The sequence below is a fragment of the Octopus sinensis genome, linkage group LG8 (assembly GCF_006345805.1).
Source record: "Octopus sinensis linkage group LG8, ASM634580v1, whole genome shotgun sequence".
Taxonomy (NCBI): Eukaryota; Metazoa; Mollusca; class Cephalopoda; order Octopoda; family Octopodidae; genus Octopus; species Octopus sinensis.
Genome location: NC_043004.1, coordinates 89991292 through 90011770, shown reverse-complemented (window position 1 = coordinate 90011770; position 20479 = coordinate 89991292). Strand labels below are relative to the sequence as shown.

At 35.5% G+C, this 20479-nt stretch overlaps 1 protein-coding gene across 1 annotated transcript in view; it reads left to right on the top strand.

Moving 5' to 3' along the window:
• Nucleotides 1-20479, top strand: part of LOC115214961 (Krueppel-like factor 6) — an 86467-nt gene that overhangs the window by 50054 nt on the left and 15934 nt on the right. The window contains exon 2 of the mRNA XM_029784058.2: nucleotides 12621-13182. Coding sequence (XP_029639918.1) covers nucleotides 12621-13182 — 562 coding nt within the window. The remainder of the gene's footprint in view (nucleotides 1-12620; nucleotides 13183-20479) is intronic.

Sequence of the window (20479 nt, the reverse complement as noted above, 5' to 3'; positions counted from 1 at the left end):
GTGTATTTCTGTATACGTATATAACCATGACTAGAAGGAAAGTGTCAAATTCGTCTACAATGTCAAGGTTAGCCAAAAGAATGTCTCTGTCCAGAGAAAGAGAGACAGCTGCAGGAAGGGAACCATACAAAGAAACGAACTGACTGTGCACTACAAAAGCCAGAGCGTCTCAAAGTGATGAACAGAGGCATGCGCGGTTGACAAGGAAGAGGATCTCCACTGAAGAACGAAGAGCAGTTGCAACAGCTCAGAGAAGCAACTGCTATGAAGCAGCTTTCAATTATGATCCAGCAGTTCATTATGACAACCGAGTGTATACATTGTAAAGCAAAGAAGTGGCCAGGAGAGATACCTGCTTTGTGCTGTAGTAGTGGAATGGTTAAACTCTCAGTAATCCCCCAACCTCAAGAGTCATTGAAGAAACTGTTGTCATCAACTGATCAAGATTCCAAGCACTTCCAAAACAAAATTAGACAATACAACGCTGCACTACAGATGACATCATTTGGAGCCACAAGAGATTTAACTGAAGCAGGATTCATGCAAACTTTCAAGATCCAAGGTCAGATTTATCATTGGATTGTCTTTCTGCTACTTCTGTCAAATGAATCACCAAAATTGGCCTTTCATTGTTTATCATCTTTACCTGGTTACAAAATAAGCTACACAAAACGTGTTTTTGTATTACTTATATTTACTTTATATACATATATGAGTTGAAAACTTGCTTTTAACATTTCATTTAACGTCTATGTTCCATGCTGGCATGGGTTGGAGAGTTATTAATGTAGAAAGTTGGTATCTCAGCTACAAGCAGTTGAGACCTGCGTAATCTAGACGGCATTTTAAAATTTTATTATTCTCTTTAACCTGGGCAACACTGGGTATTTCTGCTAGTACTTGTATAAAATGAAACTAGGCTAAACATTTGTGGTTGTTATGATATTGGTGAACTTGACAGAATCCATGCCCAAACTTTGATTTTTGGTTGTAATCACTTTATTTCAATAGCTAATAGTTTGAATAACAATGTATAATGAATGTTTCATTAACTGAGAGTGATGAGTGTGATGATCCTAGAATAGACAAGAAACACCCCAGTATATTCCCCACGAAACTTTTGAGTTTTAATCCAAACTAATTTTTACCAAGTGTGTTTATATATATATATATACAATAGACTACATTATATGCTGTCTGGTACCAGATATAATTAACCTCAATAACATAGATAACATTAAAGGAGTACTTTACCCAGGTGTACTATAACAGGTATAATTGTTTGCTTTCTTATTTAATGTTTGATTAACTCTGGTTTTAATCCCAAACAATCTTCTCAACAAGACTGTGTTGACATAAAATAGATTAACTTGTGTAAGAAAAAAGTCACACATGAGGATCCACAAAGGATGGTCTCTATAATATTAAGTGAATGAGGTTTAAATCTTTGCCTCTATAGAATGCTGATCTATAGAATGATAGAATGCAGGATCGGTTTTGCCAGAGCAATTGAATTCAGAGTTGTTGGCCAACAAAATATTTGTCAATAGAATAGTGCTATTACTACTTACAGCATTATATTATATCGTCTGCAATTTCTATGGATAGCTAGGTGGATTCAGTTGTTAAGATCTAAGACCAGCATATTATATTTTATACACATGATATAATACATTGTATGTCTATTGTGAAATACATATGTAACTTTTTCCCAAGAGATGCTGAAACCAGTAGAATTGTCTGGAGTTTAATTTCCCTATGACACCTTCAGGGATTTAAAACAGTTAAGAAGGAAGTGCCTAATTAAGAAAACTATTTACTTAAATCTCTTTTAGCATCCTTTGTTTCCTGAGGTCCACTGAACATTATCATTAATATAATGTTATCATGTACACACACCTTTGACTTCCATTGACTCCTGTCAACATATAAAACACTTTTCAACGAACTGAGAAATATCTATTACTCTACCAGCTATTAGAAATGGATTCAAACACTCCTTTCCTTCACTCCTTTTATTTCACTTCTTTCTGTCTATATCTGAAGCCTCAATGGGACACAATGCTTCCTTCAAATCATGCCCTTAAAAAAGAAATAAATACTTCAGCATTTAACTAATTACATTTTCCAATTATTTTCTTTTTCCTGTGTTTTTATTTTTTTTTGCTGGTATTCTTTCTAGATATTTCCTCTATAGTTTCCTGAAAGTTCCTGTAGTTCACTTTACAGGATGTTAAACCATTGACATATTTTTCATCTAGGATAGATTGTCAGTGTGCTGCAAATTGAGTGATTTGGCCGAGATGGACAGTGCCAAACCTTTGACTTTATGGTTACAGAGGACTTAAACCCATGATCAGCTGGTGCCTTATCCACTTAGGTACTTTGGTTGTACAATAAATAAAACTAGAACAGTTGTGAAATATGTAGTCAATAAAATCTTTCTACACATCACTGTCTTTAACTGATTTTGATGATATTCTGGTTGATTGACTTGATTAGATATTGGACAACCAATCAAGAGTTTCATATCAAGTGCTGCCACTAACATAGTTAGAGGGGGGGAGGTGTATGGGGCGGTCCTCCCCAGGCGGCACCACTTTTGGGTCTGCTGTATGCAACATGTATTTTTTGTGGTGCCTGGGTGCAGCAAACTGAAGAGCCACCCCAGGCGGCACACACTCTAACTACACTAGTGAGTGCTACTATTGGAATATGGCTGTTTGTCCAAGGAATTGGACAAATAATCATATTCCACAAATAGTGCTGCTATGATACTTAACTCTCTTAAATGGTCATGATGACCTAGCTATAAGTAGATACCAAACAAGAGAAGCAACTTACTATGTGTAGCAGTAACAGCAACATTAGCAAGATTTTCTGAAGCTTTCAACACTAACTTAAACTTTAGTAGTCTTACTCATTCTATTTCAATTTCTCAGTCTCAACGAAAGCCCTTCAATTATTTCAATTGGCATTTGCATTGAATCTTTCCTCTGGTTCTATTTGCTGACAGTGTGTTGTTGTTAGTGTGAAACAATCTATTTTGTTTGCGTGAAACTCATAATAAACTAGTATTAACTATGAAACAGTAGCTATAATAACTCTGTAAATTAAAACCACTACTTTCTTAGTATGATTTTTGAACATTTTCTATAAACAACTGTAGAATTTAATTTCCAGTAGTTATAAAAACCACATGAAAGACTAAGTCCTTCTTATGGTTGCACTCCATTAATTACTCCGTTTTAATTGGCTTCATACAGATGTCCACTTCAATAGCACTGATGCTGATGACCCATTACATTTTCTATGATTAATTCATTATTAATATTTCCATATCAAATCATATTTATATTCTACTTAAGCTTCAACATCAATTGTATAGTCTAGGAACCATACACACACAAACATGCACACACGCACGCACGCACACACACACACACACTTTCACTCACTCACTCACAAAACCTTCTTTAGGGGATTTTGCATCAACAGTACCTTCTTTCTCTCTGACCTTTATCTTCCTTTGGCATCCATTCTGCTTAACCTGAATAACAACCACTACCACTTACACTTCACATTTTTTTCTCTATTTTGTCATTTTCATTGTTATCCTTTCATCTTTACCCTTATTTTTTCTTTTTTTCTTTATCACTTCCCCACTTCCTACACAAAGTAATATCGTCAATTAGTAACTGTTAGTGAAACTGAAAGCTTTGGCAAAACTGAAATCTGCTGGCTAATGTGAAAGCATTATGTCATTTTCATTCAATTCATACATTATACTGTGTAAAATAAATTAGTTATGGATTAATATGGCTTCAGAAAGATTAGCATTTTCAACTTTGCCATGTAGAACATATCACAATTTTAAATCTAGATGAAGTACAGGTGGAATCTCTTTAGTCCAGCATTTCATCGGCTGGAAACTCCCATAGCCTGACATGTTTTGAATCTGCTGCTATTAGTTTGCAGATCTGCCACCAAGACAGCATTGTTCATCATCATCATTGTTCGACCGTGGTCGAGACAATGGAATTTACCATGCTACGCCAGACTTCACGGTCCATCATGGCATTACGGAGGTCCTGTTGCTGGATGCCTGTATCCCTGGAGATTACATCAGGGTAGGAGAGTGTGCGCCCTCTGGTATTGCGAGTAGATGGCTTCCAGAGGAGAAGAGTAGAAATTACTTCTTTTTCAGCTCTACAACAATGTCCAGCAAACTGTACTCTCCTACCTTTCACAGCATTGTTAGGAACCTGGCTTGTTTATATTTGATCTCATTCACATAGTTGTCAACTTTCTCACCCATCCATTTCACTCTCACAAGAGAAGTTACATGAAATATATGCACTCCTTCGAGTGCAGGGGCAAGATATGCTCCACTTCCTTCATTTGAAGCTCCGGAACAATCGAAAAGACTTTTCTAATATCACATGGAGCATCTTTAACAAAACACTTCCTTACTCACCTTGAGCTCATAATTGTTAGCTGTATCTCTTTGAGAAACTGCACATAACTCCACCAGCCCGCATCATCCACCAATAGAAAAAAATAAGCTTTCTTGTTGCCACCAAAGGTAAGCTCTTTTAATGAACTTCAAGCTTCTAACTGCTGATAACTGAATATACCATCCTAAATTTTGTTGGCCCATACACAAGGAAGGGCAGGATATACAACTGCTACTGCTCATAGAGACCATAGTCTATGCATGTTGATCATGCAATCTGATTTGTAACTTGACATCATCAAATTGGTTACCTGCCCACTTGCAGCCGTCGTCACTAAGGCACACGCATCGATGACTAATTGAATGATTGATACTAACATCTTGTGGTATTCACTGTAATGAAATAGTGTCTTTGAATATACCATCCTGTAGAATGCTGATAAAGTGATGCTAACATCCTGTCTGCAACACATGGACTTAAAGATAATATAACTTATGTCGCTTTGACAGTATTAACAGCTACATAGCCTGAACTAATGTATATATGTACGTACATACATACACACATACATACATACATACATACGTACATACATACATACTACGTACGTATATACTAATATTCCTTGGAAATTCTTTGCAACACTGGGTAAATATTTCCTACCTTAAAGTAAGTATGGAGAATTACTTGCCATTGAGTAAAATTTTCCTATTCAACCACCAGAAATTTGGCTGAAATTATAACAACAACATATAACAAAAAAGTAAAATGTATTACATAATTACTTCAAAATTAAGATTATTAAATTGTAGAACCAGTCTTATGTTGAAATGTTTCCATAAATAAAGAAAAACAGTTAAGTATTTCAGTAGTAAATGACACCTTAATTAGAATTGCTTTTCCTATGATCTAATAAGCATAATTTTTCAAAATTTTTTAGCATACATAAATAGCTAGATAACTAAATGTTGTGATTTAGAATTTCTATGCTTATTTGTTATTCTTTCATTATCTACCGACATTATTATAAGTTTAACGTTCTTTTTGTATGCGCTTCTTGTATTATGAATAAATAGGTAGATAACTAAATGTTGTGATATAGAATTACTATGTTTATTTTTTCATTATCTACTGATGTTAATATAAGTGTAAATATTAAACTGGCTTTTCTTAGAATGTTATAATTCTTCTTAACATTCTTTTTGGATGCACTCAAGTATTATAGATACTATTTCTGTTCGTTTTAAATTTGACCTGTTTTGTTATCATGATAACATTGTGTTAGCTTATACAAATGATTGTTGGTAACATATGATGTAATCATCAATTAAATATGTGATTTTCTCCATTCTTGTTCCTTTTGTTATAAATTTATATATATATATAACAATATATATATATATATATATATATGTTGATGCCTCCTATATGTTGATATCTGTATTAGAAATATTGTTCTTCAGGAACTGTTGCAGTGAATGTGAAAATGTACATTTATAACTTTTACACAGAATATGTCAAATAAGATGTAAATGTGCAGCTTTTGCATAATCTAAACCTAATGTCCCCTTGAAAACCTTTAGAAAATGTATGTAGCCTATTTGTAAGTTCATACACCTATATATATATATATATATATTTAAGTAGGTGAATGAATTATCCTATGTTTATCGTCAGCATGGAAAATTCATTTAACCGAAACCTGGGTAGCAAATTCACGTCAGAAAACACGGTTGAAGCGACCTGTCAAGGGTAGAAACTCCGGGTTCATGTGTAGAAATTTGCGTGTTGTATATGAATAAATGAAAGAATGGAGTTGAATGAAGATGTTAACAAAATTCCTTTACTCTCGACACACATATATATATATATATATATATATATATATGCATATATGTTGGTAATTTTGAATACATATACATGTACAACACTTGTGAAATTAGAGCATTTATTGTAGAAAATTACATAATGTAGAATAATGACTACAACATATTAAAACTAATCAAACCTGTATAATATTTGGGGAATGTTGAATATAATTTTCTTATTTTCCTATTATTTTAGCATTATTATTTATTTCTTCACACTCCCATTAGCGACTTTCATCATGTGTATTCTTCAGCAATACCCCCGATTGGAAAAATCGAATATTCATACACACAAAGCAAAATGTAGTAATTCCATCATAGTTCTAACAGCTGACTATTATGCTGCTATACCAGTCATTGGGGGATGACCCCTTCCTGAATAACTTGATTAACTATAAAGATGAATAGACCATATCTTACACCATCAGATATTTTAATATCAGTAATTCCTGATGGACCATGAACTTTCCCTGTCTCATCCTTAATTACATTATCTATTATACTGCCGTTAACTAGGATAGCGGGTCCCTTTTTTTGCATTCACATTGGGAAGACTCCCTTTCTCCCATTCATTCTCCATATTCATTAACCATTCACTTCCATGGCTCTTTCTTCTTAGGGCAAGCATACCTATCTCTTTATTACCCACAAGGGGCTAAACACAGAGGGGACAAACAAGGACAGCCATAGGTATTAAGTCGATTACATCGACCCCAGTGCGTAACTGGTACTTGATTTATCGACCCCGAAAGGATGAAAGGCAAAGTCGACCTCGGTGGAATTCGAACTCACAATGTAACGCAGACGAAATACCGCTAAGCATTTCGCCCGGCAGAATTCGAACTCACAACGTAACGCAGATGAAATACCGCTAAGCATTTCGCCCGGTGTGCTAATGTTTCTACCAGCTCGCCGCAAGCATACCATTATCCATCTGTACACACTTCTCATCCACAACATCTCAATTCTCTCTGATACACTGCTTAAGCAATCAGGAGCGCCTCACATCTCTGATCCTCATGCTGTAAGACATTGGCAAACTTCTTCCTTTTCTGCTTCTGCTCTTGCTACATAAACCTGTTGCTTAGTTTCCCATTTAGCAACCTGATATGGTTCTTTACTATCTTCATCTTTCCACTCTTTTCAAACCTGTCTCTTCTTGTTTACGGCCCTGTCAACCTCATTGTTCCACCACCATCATGTCACCCTTGGTCTGACTGAAGCTTTACTCCAGCCACAGATTCAGTCTGTCACCCTTAGTAAGTTATACTGTAAAAACTTCCAGTTATGTATCTCTAACTTTTTCTCCCTTAACACTGCAGTTGGTCAATATATATATTTTTTATCTGTGAATTAACAAAGCTACCAATGATTTCATGTAGAAAATAATTTTTAAAGCATTCCACTTTAGAATGTTCGTAATTGGTTTCCATGTTGGATGAGATTATGTGAGATTATATAAGATTTTATGGGACTTCAAAACATTTTTGTGATTAGATAAACGTATAAGGGGTCGTAACTCATGTAGGTGATTTTCGGGATAAAAATTGTTAAAAAAAGGTTCCACTCATGTAAAATTTGCACCCAAAAGTTTTCAGAATTGCCAATATGATTTGACGTAATCTCTTGTGGGCAAGAAATGTAAAATAAAGTTTATTATAAACAACGCAAACACTTCATAATTTAGTAGCTTTCAACGTGATACCTGTTAAAACGAATTTATTTTTATTCAATGAAAATTTAATAAAATCTAATTATAAGTAAGTAAAGTTATGCTAAATACAACTAAATTGAAAACCTTTTCCCCCTGGTCATATTGGCAATTCTGAAAACTTTTGGGTGCAAATTTTATGTGAGTGGAAGCTTTTTTTAACAATTTTTATCCTGAAAATCACCTGCATAAATTACGCCGGTGCGCAAATTACATGGATTTTTATGGTGATTAACTGTGAGGTCATGGATAGAATGTCAGATATGCCATTGGCAATGAGGAAGCTCAGAGAGACAGTATTCACCTGTGAAGATGGAACAATCGTCATGTGTATGTGTTTGTGTGTATGTATGTGTGTGTGAATGTGTTTGCATGTACATATGCATATGTGTATGCATGCCTACATACATATGTATGTGTGAAATCTTGGATATAATTGCATCTGTGAACTGTATGTTTAACTTACATTTATGTTCATACATATAGTCTACATAAGTGAATGTGCATGCATTAAATTACAATTCTGGAGTGTTTTACATATTTTCATAGCTCTGTCAATGACTTGTAGCTAATTTTCTACTTAAATGAAGCCCATCTTCTCAAAATGGAAGTTGAGGCAGTCAGTTAAACAAAAACACAATCCTCCTTTGTGTATCATTCTCACTAGCATCAATGTCAACAAAGCTTTTTAGTCTTTTCCCTAGTATCAGTTCATATACAAATACACAACACCTCCTTAAGAATCAATACAAAAAAAAAAAAACTGGCTATTAAACTATCTGTCAGGCCATCATGCCCCTATTACCAACTCTTCTGGAATCTGTAATTTCCCAACTGGTGTACTACAAGAATCTGTTCTCTAAGTACTGTTTTCAACCTGAATGATATTTCTACACCTCCATAAAACATACTAACTCATATATAGGTAACATCATACACACACCTTCCTAACATTTTTCATACACTGCTGCACAGCTACTCCCACCCTACTTAAATCACCTTGAAATCCAGCTCCATAACAATAGATTTTAGGACAGGTTCCCAAACTGGGGTAAATTTTGTCTACCACCAAGGGAGTGAATTTGCTGATTCTGGTTTCCCACCTATATATTTTTTTTTTGTCATTTAAAAACATTTTTAAGCTGAAAAAAAATTTGAAACATACCTATTTTGAGAAAAAATTACTTATTTTACTTTTCTTACCATTTTGTATACTTCTTAATTACTGTGTGCTAATGGAGTGGTCTAATTTTCAGTTCTTTTACTCAGAATTTTTTATAATATTGATTAAAAGAATTGTTCCATTTAAGTGATCTATTTTATAGTTTTTAGATGGTGTAATTTCAGTAACTCAAGTTTTTCTTCTTTCTAGGTTTACATTTGTCGAATTAATATTTTATTGACAGTACAATGCTCCTGTGATAAGTCCCAGTATCAAATACACATTTGTGTCACCTTCATAGTGTTGTATTCATTTAATCTTAAAGCAACATTATACTTCAAACTAAACTGAAAGTGCTAGATGAATTTTCAGTGAAGAAGATATTTTTACACATGTGTATTTTGACCGTGTGAAAGTTAAAGGACAATTAGAGCAGTTGGAGTGACTGGAAAAAAAATTGATAAGGAGACTGGATTCTCTTTTTGGCTGGAGAAAAGTTTTCCATCTCTGAAGATTTCTTTAAAGGATAAGTTTTACTGTTGGTAGTTACATGTTAGTGAAATTGATCACTCTCTTATAGCTGTAGAGATTAACTTTGCATAAACTGATATTTTGCTCTGCCAATTATTTATGTCATACTTACAAATAATGTTCTTTTTCTGATTTCTGTATCGTTTTATTAATTATTTGCAATCTCTTTAACTAAATGGGTTGATATGCTATCATTAACTTTTTGTTACTAATCAAATGGCTAGATCAGGAACAGAATCTAATCCATTGGTTATAGTTAGAGGAAATCTTTTTAATTACAGAACAATGTTTTATCCAGTAAATTTTTCATTGTCTAAATTTATGTAAGTAGTTATTATTTGATAAGAATATTAACATATATACTTTTCCTCTGTGTAGGACCTTGGGCAAGTTTCTTCTGTCATAGCTTTGACCAAAGCCTTATGAGGAAATGATCAGCAGAAATTATATATAGGCGCAGGGGTGGCTGTGTGGTAATTAGCTTGCTTACGAACCACATGGTTCCGGGTTCAGTCCCACTGCATGGCACTTTGGGCAAGTGTCTTCTACTATAGCCTCGGGCCGACCAAAGCCTTGTGAGTGGATTTGGTAGACGGAAACTGAAAGAAGCCTGTCGTGTATATGTATATATATATATATATATATATATATATATATGTGTGTGTGTGTGTGTGTGTGTGTGTGTGTGTTTGTGTGTCTGTGTTTGTCCCCCCAACATCGCTTGACAACCGATGCTGGTGTGTTTACGTCGCCGTCACTCAGTGGTTCAGCAAAAGAGACCGATAGAATAAGTACTAGGCTCACAAAGAATAAGTCCCGGGGTCGATTTGCTTGACTAAAGGCGGTGCTCCAGCGTGGCCGCAGTCAAATGACTGAAACAAGTAAAAGAGTAAAGAGAGAGAGAGTAGCCTATTAGAAGGGTCTTTTTTCTTTTCTTAGGTGGCAGTCTTAATCTGTTGCTCAGTTTTGCACCATCATCTGGCTCTTGGGTACCTTTAGTGAAGCCCACTCTGTTGTTAGCATTTGAATCAGACCTTATGTTTCAGCATCACTTCCTCTCTCACCAGTCTCACAGGTTCTAAAACATAACACGAGCACTGCCATTCTGCTATGTCATAAACAAAAATAAACAATATATAAAATAATTTTCAAATAATTATGTTTTAATATTTGTGTCAATCTTTCTGTTTCAGGACATTAAACTAATCTACTTGAAACCAATCCTTATATTATATATGGATTCTTTGTTTTCTATTTATATTTGACACCCTAAACAACAAGGAGTGTCTGTTATTTTTTTCTGTCAAATGACTGGAATTTCACTTGCTAATCTCTCTCTAGAAACATGTTAACAGTGTGTTGCTATCAGGTTGTTGTGTTGAAATTATAAATTGCTGGTATTCTTTTTTTTTTTTATAATTTATCAGTAGTTTATTTTATATTTGGATATGCAATATATCTGTACATACTGAAGTTCATGTATGTATTTTATTGCTTAGGTTTCGTGGAGGCAAAGTGGCTGATGCTGGAGGCAAAGTGGCTGATGCTGGAGGCAAAGTGGCTGATGTTGGAGGCAAAGTGGCTGATGCTGGAGGCATATGAAAAGCTTCTTTTGAATGTTGGGCCCCATGGAGGCAATGACTGAGCCCAGTAAAATTGCAATCGTGGCAGATACTGGTGTCACACAAATGGTGGTACATAAAAGCACCCATTACACTCTTGGAGTGGTTGGTGTTAGGAAGGGCATCCAACCATAGAATTCATGCCAAATCAGACTGGAGTCTGGTGCAGCCTTCCAGCTTGACAGCCCTGGTCAAACTGTCCAACCCACACTAGCATGGACAACAGCCATTAAATGATGATGATGGTGGTGGTGGTGGTGGTAAAATGTTGGCCTTAACCCTTTTGTTACTGTATTTATTTTGAGATGTTCTGTGTTTCTTTCAATTATTTCAGATATAACACAGAATTTTGTAAAATAACTTAGTTATCATTAAGCTGGTGTTAGGAACAGTATTTGTGATGAAGGTTTGGTGGAAAACTTATGAAAACAAGACATTTGTACTACAGAGCCAGAGCCAGTTTCAGCTGGGTTGGTAACGAAAAGGTTAAAGTACTAATTTCCCCAAACTGATGCTAGGAAATATTTTTAAGCAATACATTGTAATTAAAATTGAGAGGTGGATTGAATGTTTCATCAACTTATGCAATCTATATACATATCTACACACAAACTTTATTTAAGGAATATACACACAAATACAACTAGAATATTTATCAATTTAATAGATATATAAACAGTTTATTCAGCCTTGCAGATTTACACGAATCAACAACTTTTACATACATTTTATAAATGATTATCTATTTTTTTTTGTTACTTTCTTTTGCAATTATTGTTTAGCCACTTGGTTAACTTGTGCAAACTTATGATAAAAGGTCTCCAGCTATGAGCAGTTTGTCATTTTTTCCATATAGTATAGTCAGGACCACATTATCCAATGAATCTTTTTTTTTTCATGATGCAATAGTGTGATTTGAGGGAAATTTGGCTGCAATTTGTAGCAGATTGACTGACCAGGTAGAAGCTTTCTCACTTGTATTATAATCAGTTTTTGTATTATAGATGGTCACAGTTATATTTAATTGGATCTATGCTCCAACATCAGCTTTCATGCACACACACACACACTCAACTACTACTGTCAACACCAACACTACTATCAACAACCACAAAGTGTTGCAAATATTGCATAGAAAATAATTTCACACTAATTAACCTTCTATATCAATAAAGTCCCTGTTTCCTGCAAATTTTGAGATATTTAAAACAAAGTTTATTTGTTGTTATTTGATGTTAATGTTTTGTTCAATGTTCTTTATATTTACAGAACTGTTTGGAAATGGAGCGATATTTAAAAAACGAACCAAAATTAACTGCTTTTAAAAATCTTAAATCTGATCGAAATTCTTTTGATGATTTTAATGATGAAGATGAAGAGGATGAGAATGCCGATAGCAATGGTGATGGTTTTGAAGAGATGGAAGACCTAAATTTGGAAGATCAGACAATGGATTCTGTTAGTGTGCACAGTTTTGAATCTTCTTCAAGTGGTGTATCATGGGATAGCAATTTGAGTGACACACCAGTTTCTCCCCATAAATCTCCAAAAGATTCTATAATTGGAAATTGCCTCTTAAAATGTCGGGTTGGACATAAATTAAACAATACTGAAAGAAATGAAATAAAAAAAGTTGCCATGTACTCATCACCAGGGAAACAATCACGTTCATACTCTCTTCAACCAGGACACATTGCTCAAGTAATTCACCAACTTGAAAATGGATCAAGTTCAGACATTAGAAGAAGAATACACAAATGTTTCTATGAGGGCTGTAAAAAGGTCTACACAAAAAGCTCTCATTTAAAAGCTCATCTTCGAACGCATACAGGTAATCTATTCATATTCTCTTTAATGTGATGAGCACTATAAAATAAAAATAAGCCACTAGAAAATGGGGTCCACAATCTGGTTTTGGGTTAGTTGATGTTTTTTCAGTTTTCTTATGTTGCTAATGTCTTTGGAAAGGCACAGTTAACCCCCATCTCTCTTAACAGTTTTATTTTTTCTCCATCATCCAGTGTGCAATCTAGTAAATTTAGTTTAACCCTTTCGTATTCAGATTATTTTGTCAAATGTAATGTTTTTTCATTGACATTGTTTGTAATTAATCATGCTTTATTTTGTAGCTATAAAGTTTTCATGATGAGATTATATATTTCTAGAATGACATTGAAGGGTAGGTGTGATAGGTTGGCTCTGACTAGTTAGAGCATAAAACAGGAAGCATATTTGGGTCGGATATGGCCTGTTTAAATACTAAAGGGTTAATTCTTCTATCACTACTTCAAGAAGTTTATTGCTTCACTGATGAGGTCAAAGTACACAAATCAATATAGAAATAATGTGTTATAGATTTGTATAATTTTGGTGTAATTATTTTGTGTAGTAATTTCTGTAAAATCATTAAAAAAAAATTTCAGCAGTGTTTGTTGCAGTTCCTTGTCCTCTGCTTTGTGAGGGTCAACATCCTTCTCCACTCCTCATGTCTTCCTTGGTATTCAACTTCCACAAATTCCTTCTATTCGGATTGTTTGATACTTATTTACCCAACTGTGATCCTTTGCATGCATCATGTCTGTACCAGTGCAGTCTACACTTGCACACTACTGCCGATTCCTCTCATACCAATTTTTCTCTGCATTTTCTATTATTTTGTTACTGCATACTAAAATCTTGCATCCAGTGGAAGGAATGTGCTTCTCTCATTTCTTTCCAGCTTCCATGCATAATCCACTTTTAATGATCATGATTTACTCTCATGCAATATCATATTGTGCATTAACACCATACAATCTGCCCTTCACTCAGAGAGAGAGAGAGAGTCTGTTTGTTGTAAGCAGGGTTGAAAAGTCTCTGAACTTTTCTCTCCCATTCTTACTTCAATGGCTGTGCTTTCAGAACATATAACTTAAATATTGGTTTGGTCATCCAGATAAAAGATGTTGTCAACTAATTTGAGAAAGCTTTCTTGGCATTTGAAACACTTCACTTCATGTGTGTGCTTATTGCTAGCTGCTGCTGTGCTACATAAAAAGTATTTCTCTGTCAACCTGCCTGTGATCCCACTGCACTTCTTGTGCAACCATGGTTTACATCTGGCACACAACATAGAATTCCTGCCCATGCCTTTTTTTGAATATCAAACTTGGCCATTTTCCAGGTGGCATGGTTCACTCTCAGTTTCTCCTGTAGGTGTCTCAAAAAAGAAAAACAAAAAAAAAGAGATGATTGATGGTGCCCCAACTTGGTATCTGAACCAATTCTCTTCCTAATTAGCAGCGCTATAAATCTTCCTATTACTTTTGTTATTTTGGCCCATCAGTTTATAGTTACTCTTTTCTTTGTACCAGTAGGTAAGGGGAATTACAACTGTGTTTCGTGGTCTGCTACTACAACAGCTCCTTTATAGGATCCAGTTAGCTCAAGACATCATCAAGAGGAACCACGTCCGGTTTCGGCCCCTACTCCTCTACCATTTTGACGTGGCGGGGCCCCCCCTTTCAGAGGTGTCTTCAGCTCTGGTATTGGGTGCATGTCTTCTTTCTTCTTCTTTCTTCTGTTCCCTGGCCTCTTCGATGTATCGTCAGCGAGTGTCAGTGATTGCTATGCTAGTCATTTATGATAACATTTCTCCGTGCTACTTGATTTACTATTTGAGCAATTAGTATGTATCTTACTTCAACAAATATTTTTAGTACCTCAACAACTTTCCCTGATGATCCTGCTCCTTTTCAACCCTCATATTCTTAATTACACTTTTGACCTACCATGTGGTTGACAAATTTAATAGTCGTTGCCTCTGATGCATCTACTTAGGGTAGTTCCTCTCTTTCCCCGCACATTTTCATTATTAAACAACTTCTCATAATAGTAATTTCAGGCTTTTTCCTTGTTGGCATCAGTGAGGGCACATGTGCTACTACCATTCCATACACACTTTCCATCAATGACATCCAGATTACACTGACACACCCCTTTGGATTCTGGAACACCTCCTGCCTTATAGCATATGACATTGGAAAACCTCTTAATTCTGGCTTCTCTACTAAAAATATGATATAGTTACTTACTTCTCTCTTTTCTTCTATTCTTTGCAGGTCTGTCACTTTACTTTTATACTTTAATTTATTGCACCACTCTGTCGTGTACCCATTCACTTGGCAATCACCTTGCTTCGTCTGTCGACCTGTTTTGTGGTTTGCAGCAGTTTGTCTTAAAAATAATAATAATGAAATTATTGTATACAGTGCTGAGGTGCACCACAACTTGTCAGAAAGTGCGTATAGAGTATACGCAGTAATGTACAAATGTCTGGAAAGCGAACAATGTACGAGTCAGATACATGCTTGTGTGTGTATGGAGGGGAGAAAATCAGGTGTAGTGTTGGCGAATCTCAGGAAGCATGGAAGTTTTGAAGGATGCAGTGCTCCGACAACTAACAACTGATGCCGGCAGTCTGTTCCATGCTTCAGCAACTCTCAGCGTGAAAAAATGTTTCCTAAAGTCATGGGAACTGTGCTGTTTTCTGACTTTGTAAACATGTCCACGGGTGTTAGACAGATGGAGTTTAAAAAAGTGCTCAGAGTTATTGTTTGTAAGATGGTTAATAATTTTATGAGTATCTGCCAAGTCAGCTGCCAGACGTCGGAGTTTCAATGTGTCCATGCCCAGGGAAGTAAGGCGTTCAGAATATGGCAAATGCCTGATGGAGGGTATTCTTTTGGTTGCACATCGCTGAACGTCTTTTAGAAATTCTCACTTGTCTTCTTTACTATAGGTTTCTATCATTTCCTTGCCATAGACATTGCTTAGCACTTGTGTATCTTCCTTGTCCAGATAATCATGGGCTTCTGAGTCCCTCTAGCTCTTACTATGATATCACTAATCACTATTCCTTGTTGACTAGTACATTCTTCACCAATGAAAGAATTGGTATTCACAAGTTCCATTTCCAGGTGAGCATGAAGTCTGCCTGAAGGATAGGTGACTAATTGATTGGCCAATTTGCTGAAGTTAGTGTTGCAAATTGTTTCATCATTTGCATAATAGAACACTAAAAGCTTGTATTCCTCTTCATCCATTGTATCATATCCATAACCCATGGAGATTGAATTGACTGGTGTCGTCCAATGTGTCCATTAAAGTTTTAGTAGTATTTAAGTGTTGAGGAAGATGTAGTGACAAGGAAATACTTTCAACAATGTTTTAATAACACTAAGTAGTAATATTCATAATTTATAGTGTAATGTGAAGTTTTGTAAGAAGATGTGTGTGAAATAAAGGTTAGTTAAATAGTATGTTAGTTAGTTAAATAAAGGTTAGTTAAATAGGCGCAGGAGTGGCTGTGTGGTAAGTAGCTTGCTTACCAACCACATGGTTCTGGGTTCAGTCCCACTGCGTGGCATCTTGGGCAAGTGTTTTCCGCTATAGCCTCAGGCTGACCAATGCCTTGTGAGCGGATTTGGTAGACGGAAACTGAAAGAAGCCTGTCGTATATATGTATATATATATATGTGTGTGTATGTGTGTGTATATGTTTGTGTGTCTGTGTTTGTTCCCCCTAGCATTGCTTGACAACCGATGCTGGTGTGTTTACGTCCCCGTCACTTAGCGGTTCGGCAAAAAGAGACCGATAGAATAAGTACTGGGCTTACAAAGAATAAGTCTCGAGGTTGATTTGCTCGACTAAAGGCGGTGCTCCAGCATGGCTGCAGTCAAAGGACTGAAACAAAGTAAAAGAGTAAAAGAGTAAAGAGTAAGAGAGAGTTGAGAATTGAGGGACATTTTTTGCAGCAGTAATTTGAGAAATCTCTAACAAGAGCTAAAATCCAGAGTTTATATCAGCTTGCTAAAAATTTCAAAAAAATTCTTTTTTCACATTTAGTGAGTTTCTTAGTTGTCTATTAGAATCCATCAAGATTGATGCTACACACGATTGACTGGAAAAGATGTCAGTAGGGTTTGTTAACGGCCAAGGAGATATTGTAAGCTAGTCTTGGTCAATATTATCAAATATGATAATGTTAATTGATTTAACTTTAAATGTAGATTTCAAGCAGATTTAACTTTAGAACTAGATGTTACCAGTTCAAATCCAAGGACGTTGTCTGCTACAGGAACCCCCCTTACTGTGCAATTGTCATGAGACAAACAAATGAAATCAAGGAACCGAGGCAAGTGTGTTTGTTTATGCTTATAGTAAATGCAGTAAAATGTAACAATAAACATTCAATGCACATGAAATAGCTAAATACCAATTAGCGGAGCAGAAAAACAAAAATGAATAGGAAAATGAATATCAGATAGTTCACTTTATGAATGATTCTTTTACTCTTTACTCTTTTACTTGTTTCAGTCATTTGACTGTTGCCATGCTGGAGCACCTCCTTTTAGTTGAATAAATCGACCCCAGGACTTATTCTTTGTAAGCCTAGTACTTATTCTATTGGATTTCTTTTGCTGAACCACTAAGTTACAGGGATGTAAACACACCATCATCGGTTGTCAAGCAATGGTGGAGGGACAAACACAGACATGAATACATACATATATATGTATATGGTGGGCTTTTTCAGTTTCTGTCTATCAAATTCACTCACAAGGTTTTGATTGGCTCGAGGCTATAGTTGAAGACACTTGCTGAAGGTGCCACGCAGTAGGACTGAACCTGGAACCATGTGGTTGAGAAGCAAGCTTCTTACCATACAACCACTCCTGCGCCTATTGTTCAAATTTTGAAAATGTTTTGAAATTACTCAGTCAGTAAGGATTGAAGAACAAATGAGATGCATAAGTCAGTCATGGTCAAAAGGAAAAACATACAGAAAAAGAGTTGGACTGTGGCGCAGGAGTGGCTGTGTGGTAAGTAGCTTGTTTTCCAACCACATGGTTCCAGGTTCAGTCCCACTGCGTGGCACCTTGGGCAAGTGTCTTCTACTATATCCTCGGGCCGACCAAAGCTTTGTGAGTGGATTTGGTAGACGCAAACTGAAAGAAGCCCATTGTATATATGTATATATATATATATATATATATATATATGTGTGTGTGTGTGTTTGTGTGTCTGTGTTTGTCCCCATAGCATTGCTTGACAACCGATGCTGGTGTGTTTATGTCCCCGTTACTTAGCGGTTCGGCAAAAGAGGCCGATAGAATAAGTACTGGGCTTACAAAAGAATAAGTCCCGGGGTCGAGTTGCTCAATTAAAGGCGGTGCTCTAGCATGGCCGCAGTCAAATGACTGAAACAAGTAAAAGAGAGAAAAGAGTAAAGAGAGTGGTTACATCCTTGCTGTGTGAGTAGCAAAGATGACAATAATGAAGGCAGTGGTGGACAGTCTGACAGGATAAGCTGAGATGAGTTGCAAACTTGAACTTCTTCTTTAATCATAGCCAGAGTTGCAAACAAAAGTGCTTGCATGATGTTAATTCCAGATAGCTGTGTTCTATATAATTTGGCAATTTAAGAGGAACAATGAAGAAAGACTGTTCAGTATGGTTCATCATAAAAGTGAAGATAACCTATGTCAGAGATGACAATATGAAGACTTGCGTTTGTCTAATGTTTCCTTGCTTGTCATTGATAAAAACGATATGGTGGCTTGTGTCTGTCAACAATGCATTTTAAGTCTTTCAGTTATATTGTGTAGAAAAGAAAGACTTCAGGTTGTTTTTTTGTGGTATTTCTTGCTAATGCCAGCCTAATAGCTGATGTTCCGAATTTATAAAGAAACTAGCAGTATCGCCCGGCATTGCTCGGGTTTGTAAGGGAAATAACTATATAAGCATTTTTAGAGAGTTATAGCCAAAAAATAGCAAAAAAATGCATTAAAAATGGAAAAAAAATTATGGTAATTTTTTTTTTAAATCGTTGACTCATCGTAGACATTTTTAGAGAGTTACTTCCCTTATATGATAGCGAAAAAATGCATTAAAATGGAAAAAAATGATGGTAAATTTTTTTTTAAATTGTAGACTCATCGTCGACGCACGCTAATACCCAGAAGGGCTCGATGTGAATGACAACTATAAGATACCCGGTTTTGGTTAAACTGCACCGCAAAATGTGGAAGTAGTTAGGAATCTAAATCGTAGGAGACAGACACACAACTTCACTTTTATATATAAAGATGTAATTTACATTTGGATTAATGTAACTAAACATGTTTCTCATAGCAAGACTAGCTGAAGGAAAAGTTCTGTTTGAAGTACATATTCAGTTGTTGTAAAGTGACAAAGAAAGATATCTAACTTCAGGGTGTAACATATATTTTAACAATAATGGTTATCTGTTCATGCAATTTGTCAAGGTAGCTTAGTCTGTGCAATGGAAATAAAAGATATGAGGACAAAAACTTCCACAAAGCTATGGTTAGTTGTTGTTTTCAGAAAGGTTGTAATGTGAAAGAAGCTTAACAGTAACAAAGTCATGGCCTGTAGTGTTAGAAGCAGTGAACCATGTAGTGGTAGAAGTTTGCAATAAGCCAAAAAACAATACATATATATATATGCAGATAATTTAGACAGATATATACTAGGTGAAGATGCATCTAAAAAACTTGCTGTACTTATATAGCTGACCTGCTGTTCTGCTGTTATATCAGGTGAAGCTGTGTCTCAAGGTCTGTATTGTTTTTAGTCTAGATTTACCAAATTTGACCTGAAGGTATATTGGTTTTGTATCTGCAGACACAGGGCACTGGTAATTTTTTTAATTATAAGGTCAGGAATGAATATGCCCACATAAGACCATCATACTTTGCCAGTTCAGTTCTTAGTTGGTGGTATGATGTTTATTAAATCAGGGTGTATTAATGATAATGACAGACAAATGAGCAAAAGAACTGTTTTTGCCACCAGGTAAACTATTATCATGGCTGTGTCTCACAAGAAATTTTATTTGCTGCAAAATGTGCCTAAGCTAGGCCAAATATATTTCACAACAATACAGTCAATAATGAAATTGTTTGTTGAGTGGCTGGAACATCACTACTTGTTGGAACATCGCTGGATTCAAAATATTGAGGGATGTCATCACACGTAACATAAAGAAAAAAAAACAAAAAAACTGCAGTATATTAGTGAAGAGAAGAAATGAAGTAATTGGAATATGCAGCAAAAATAGGCG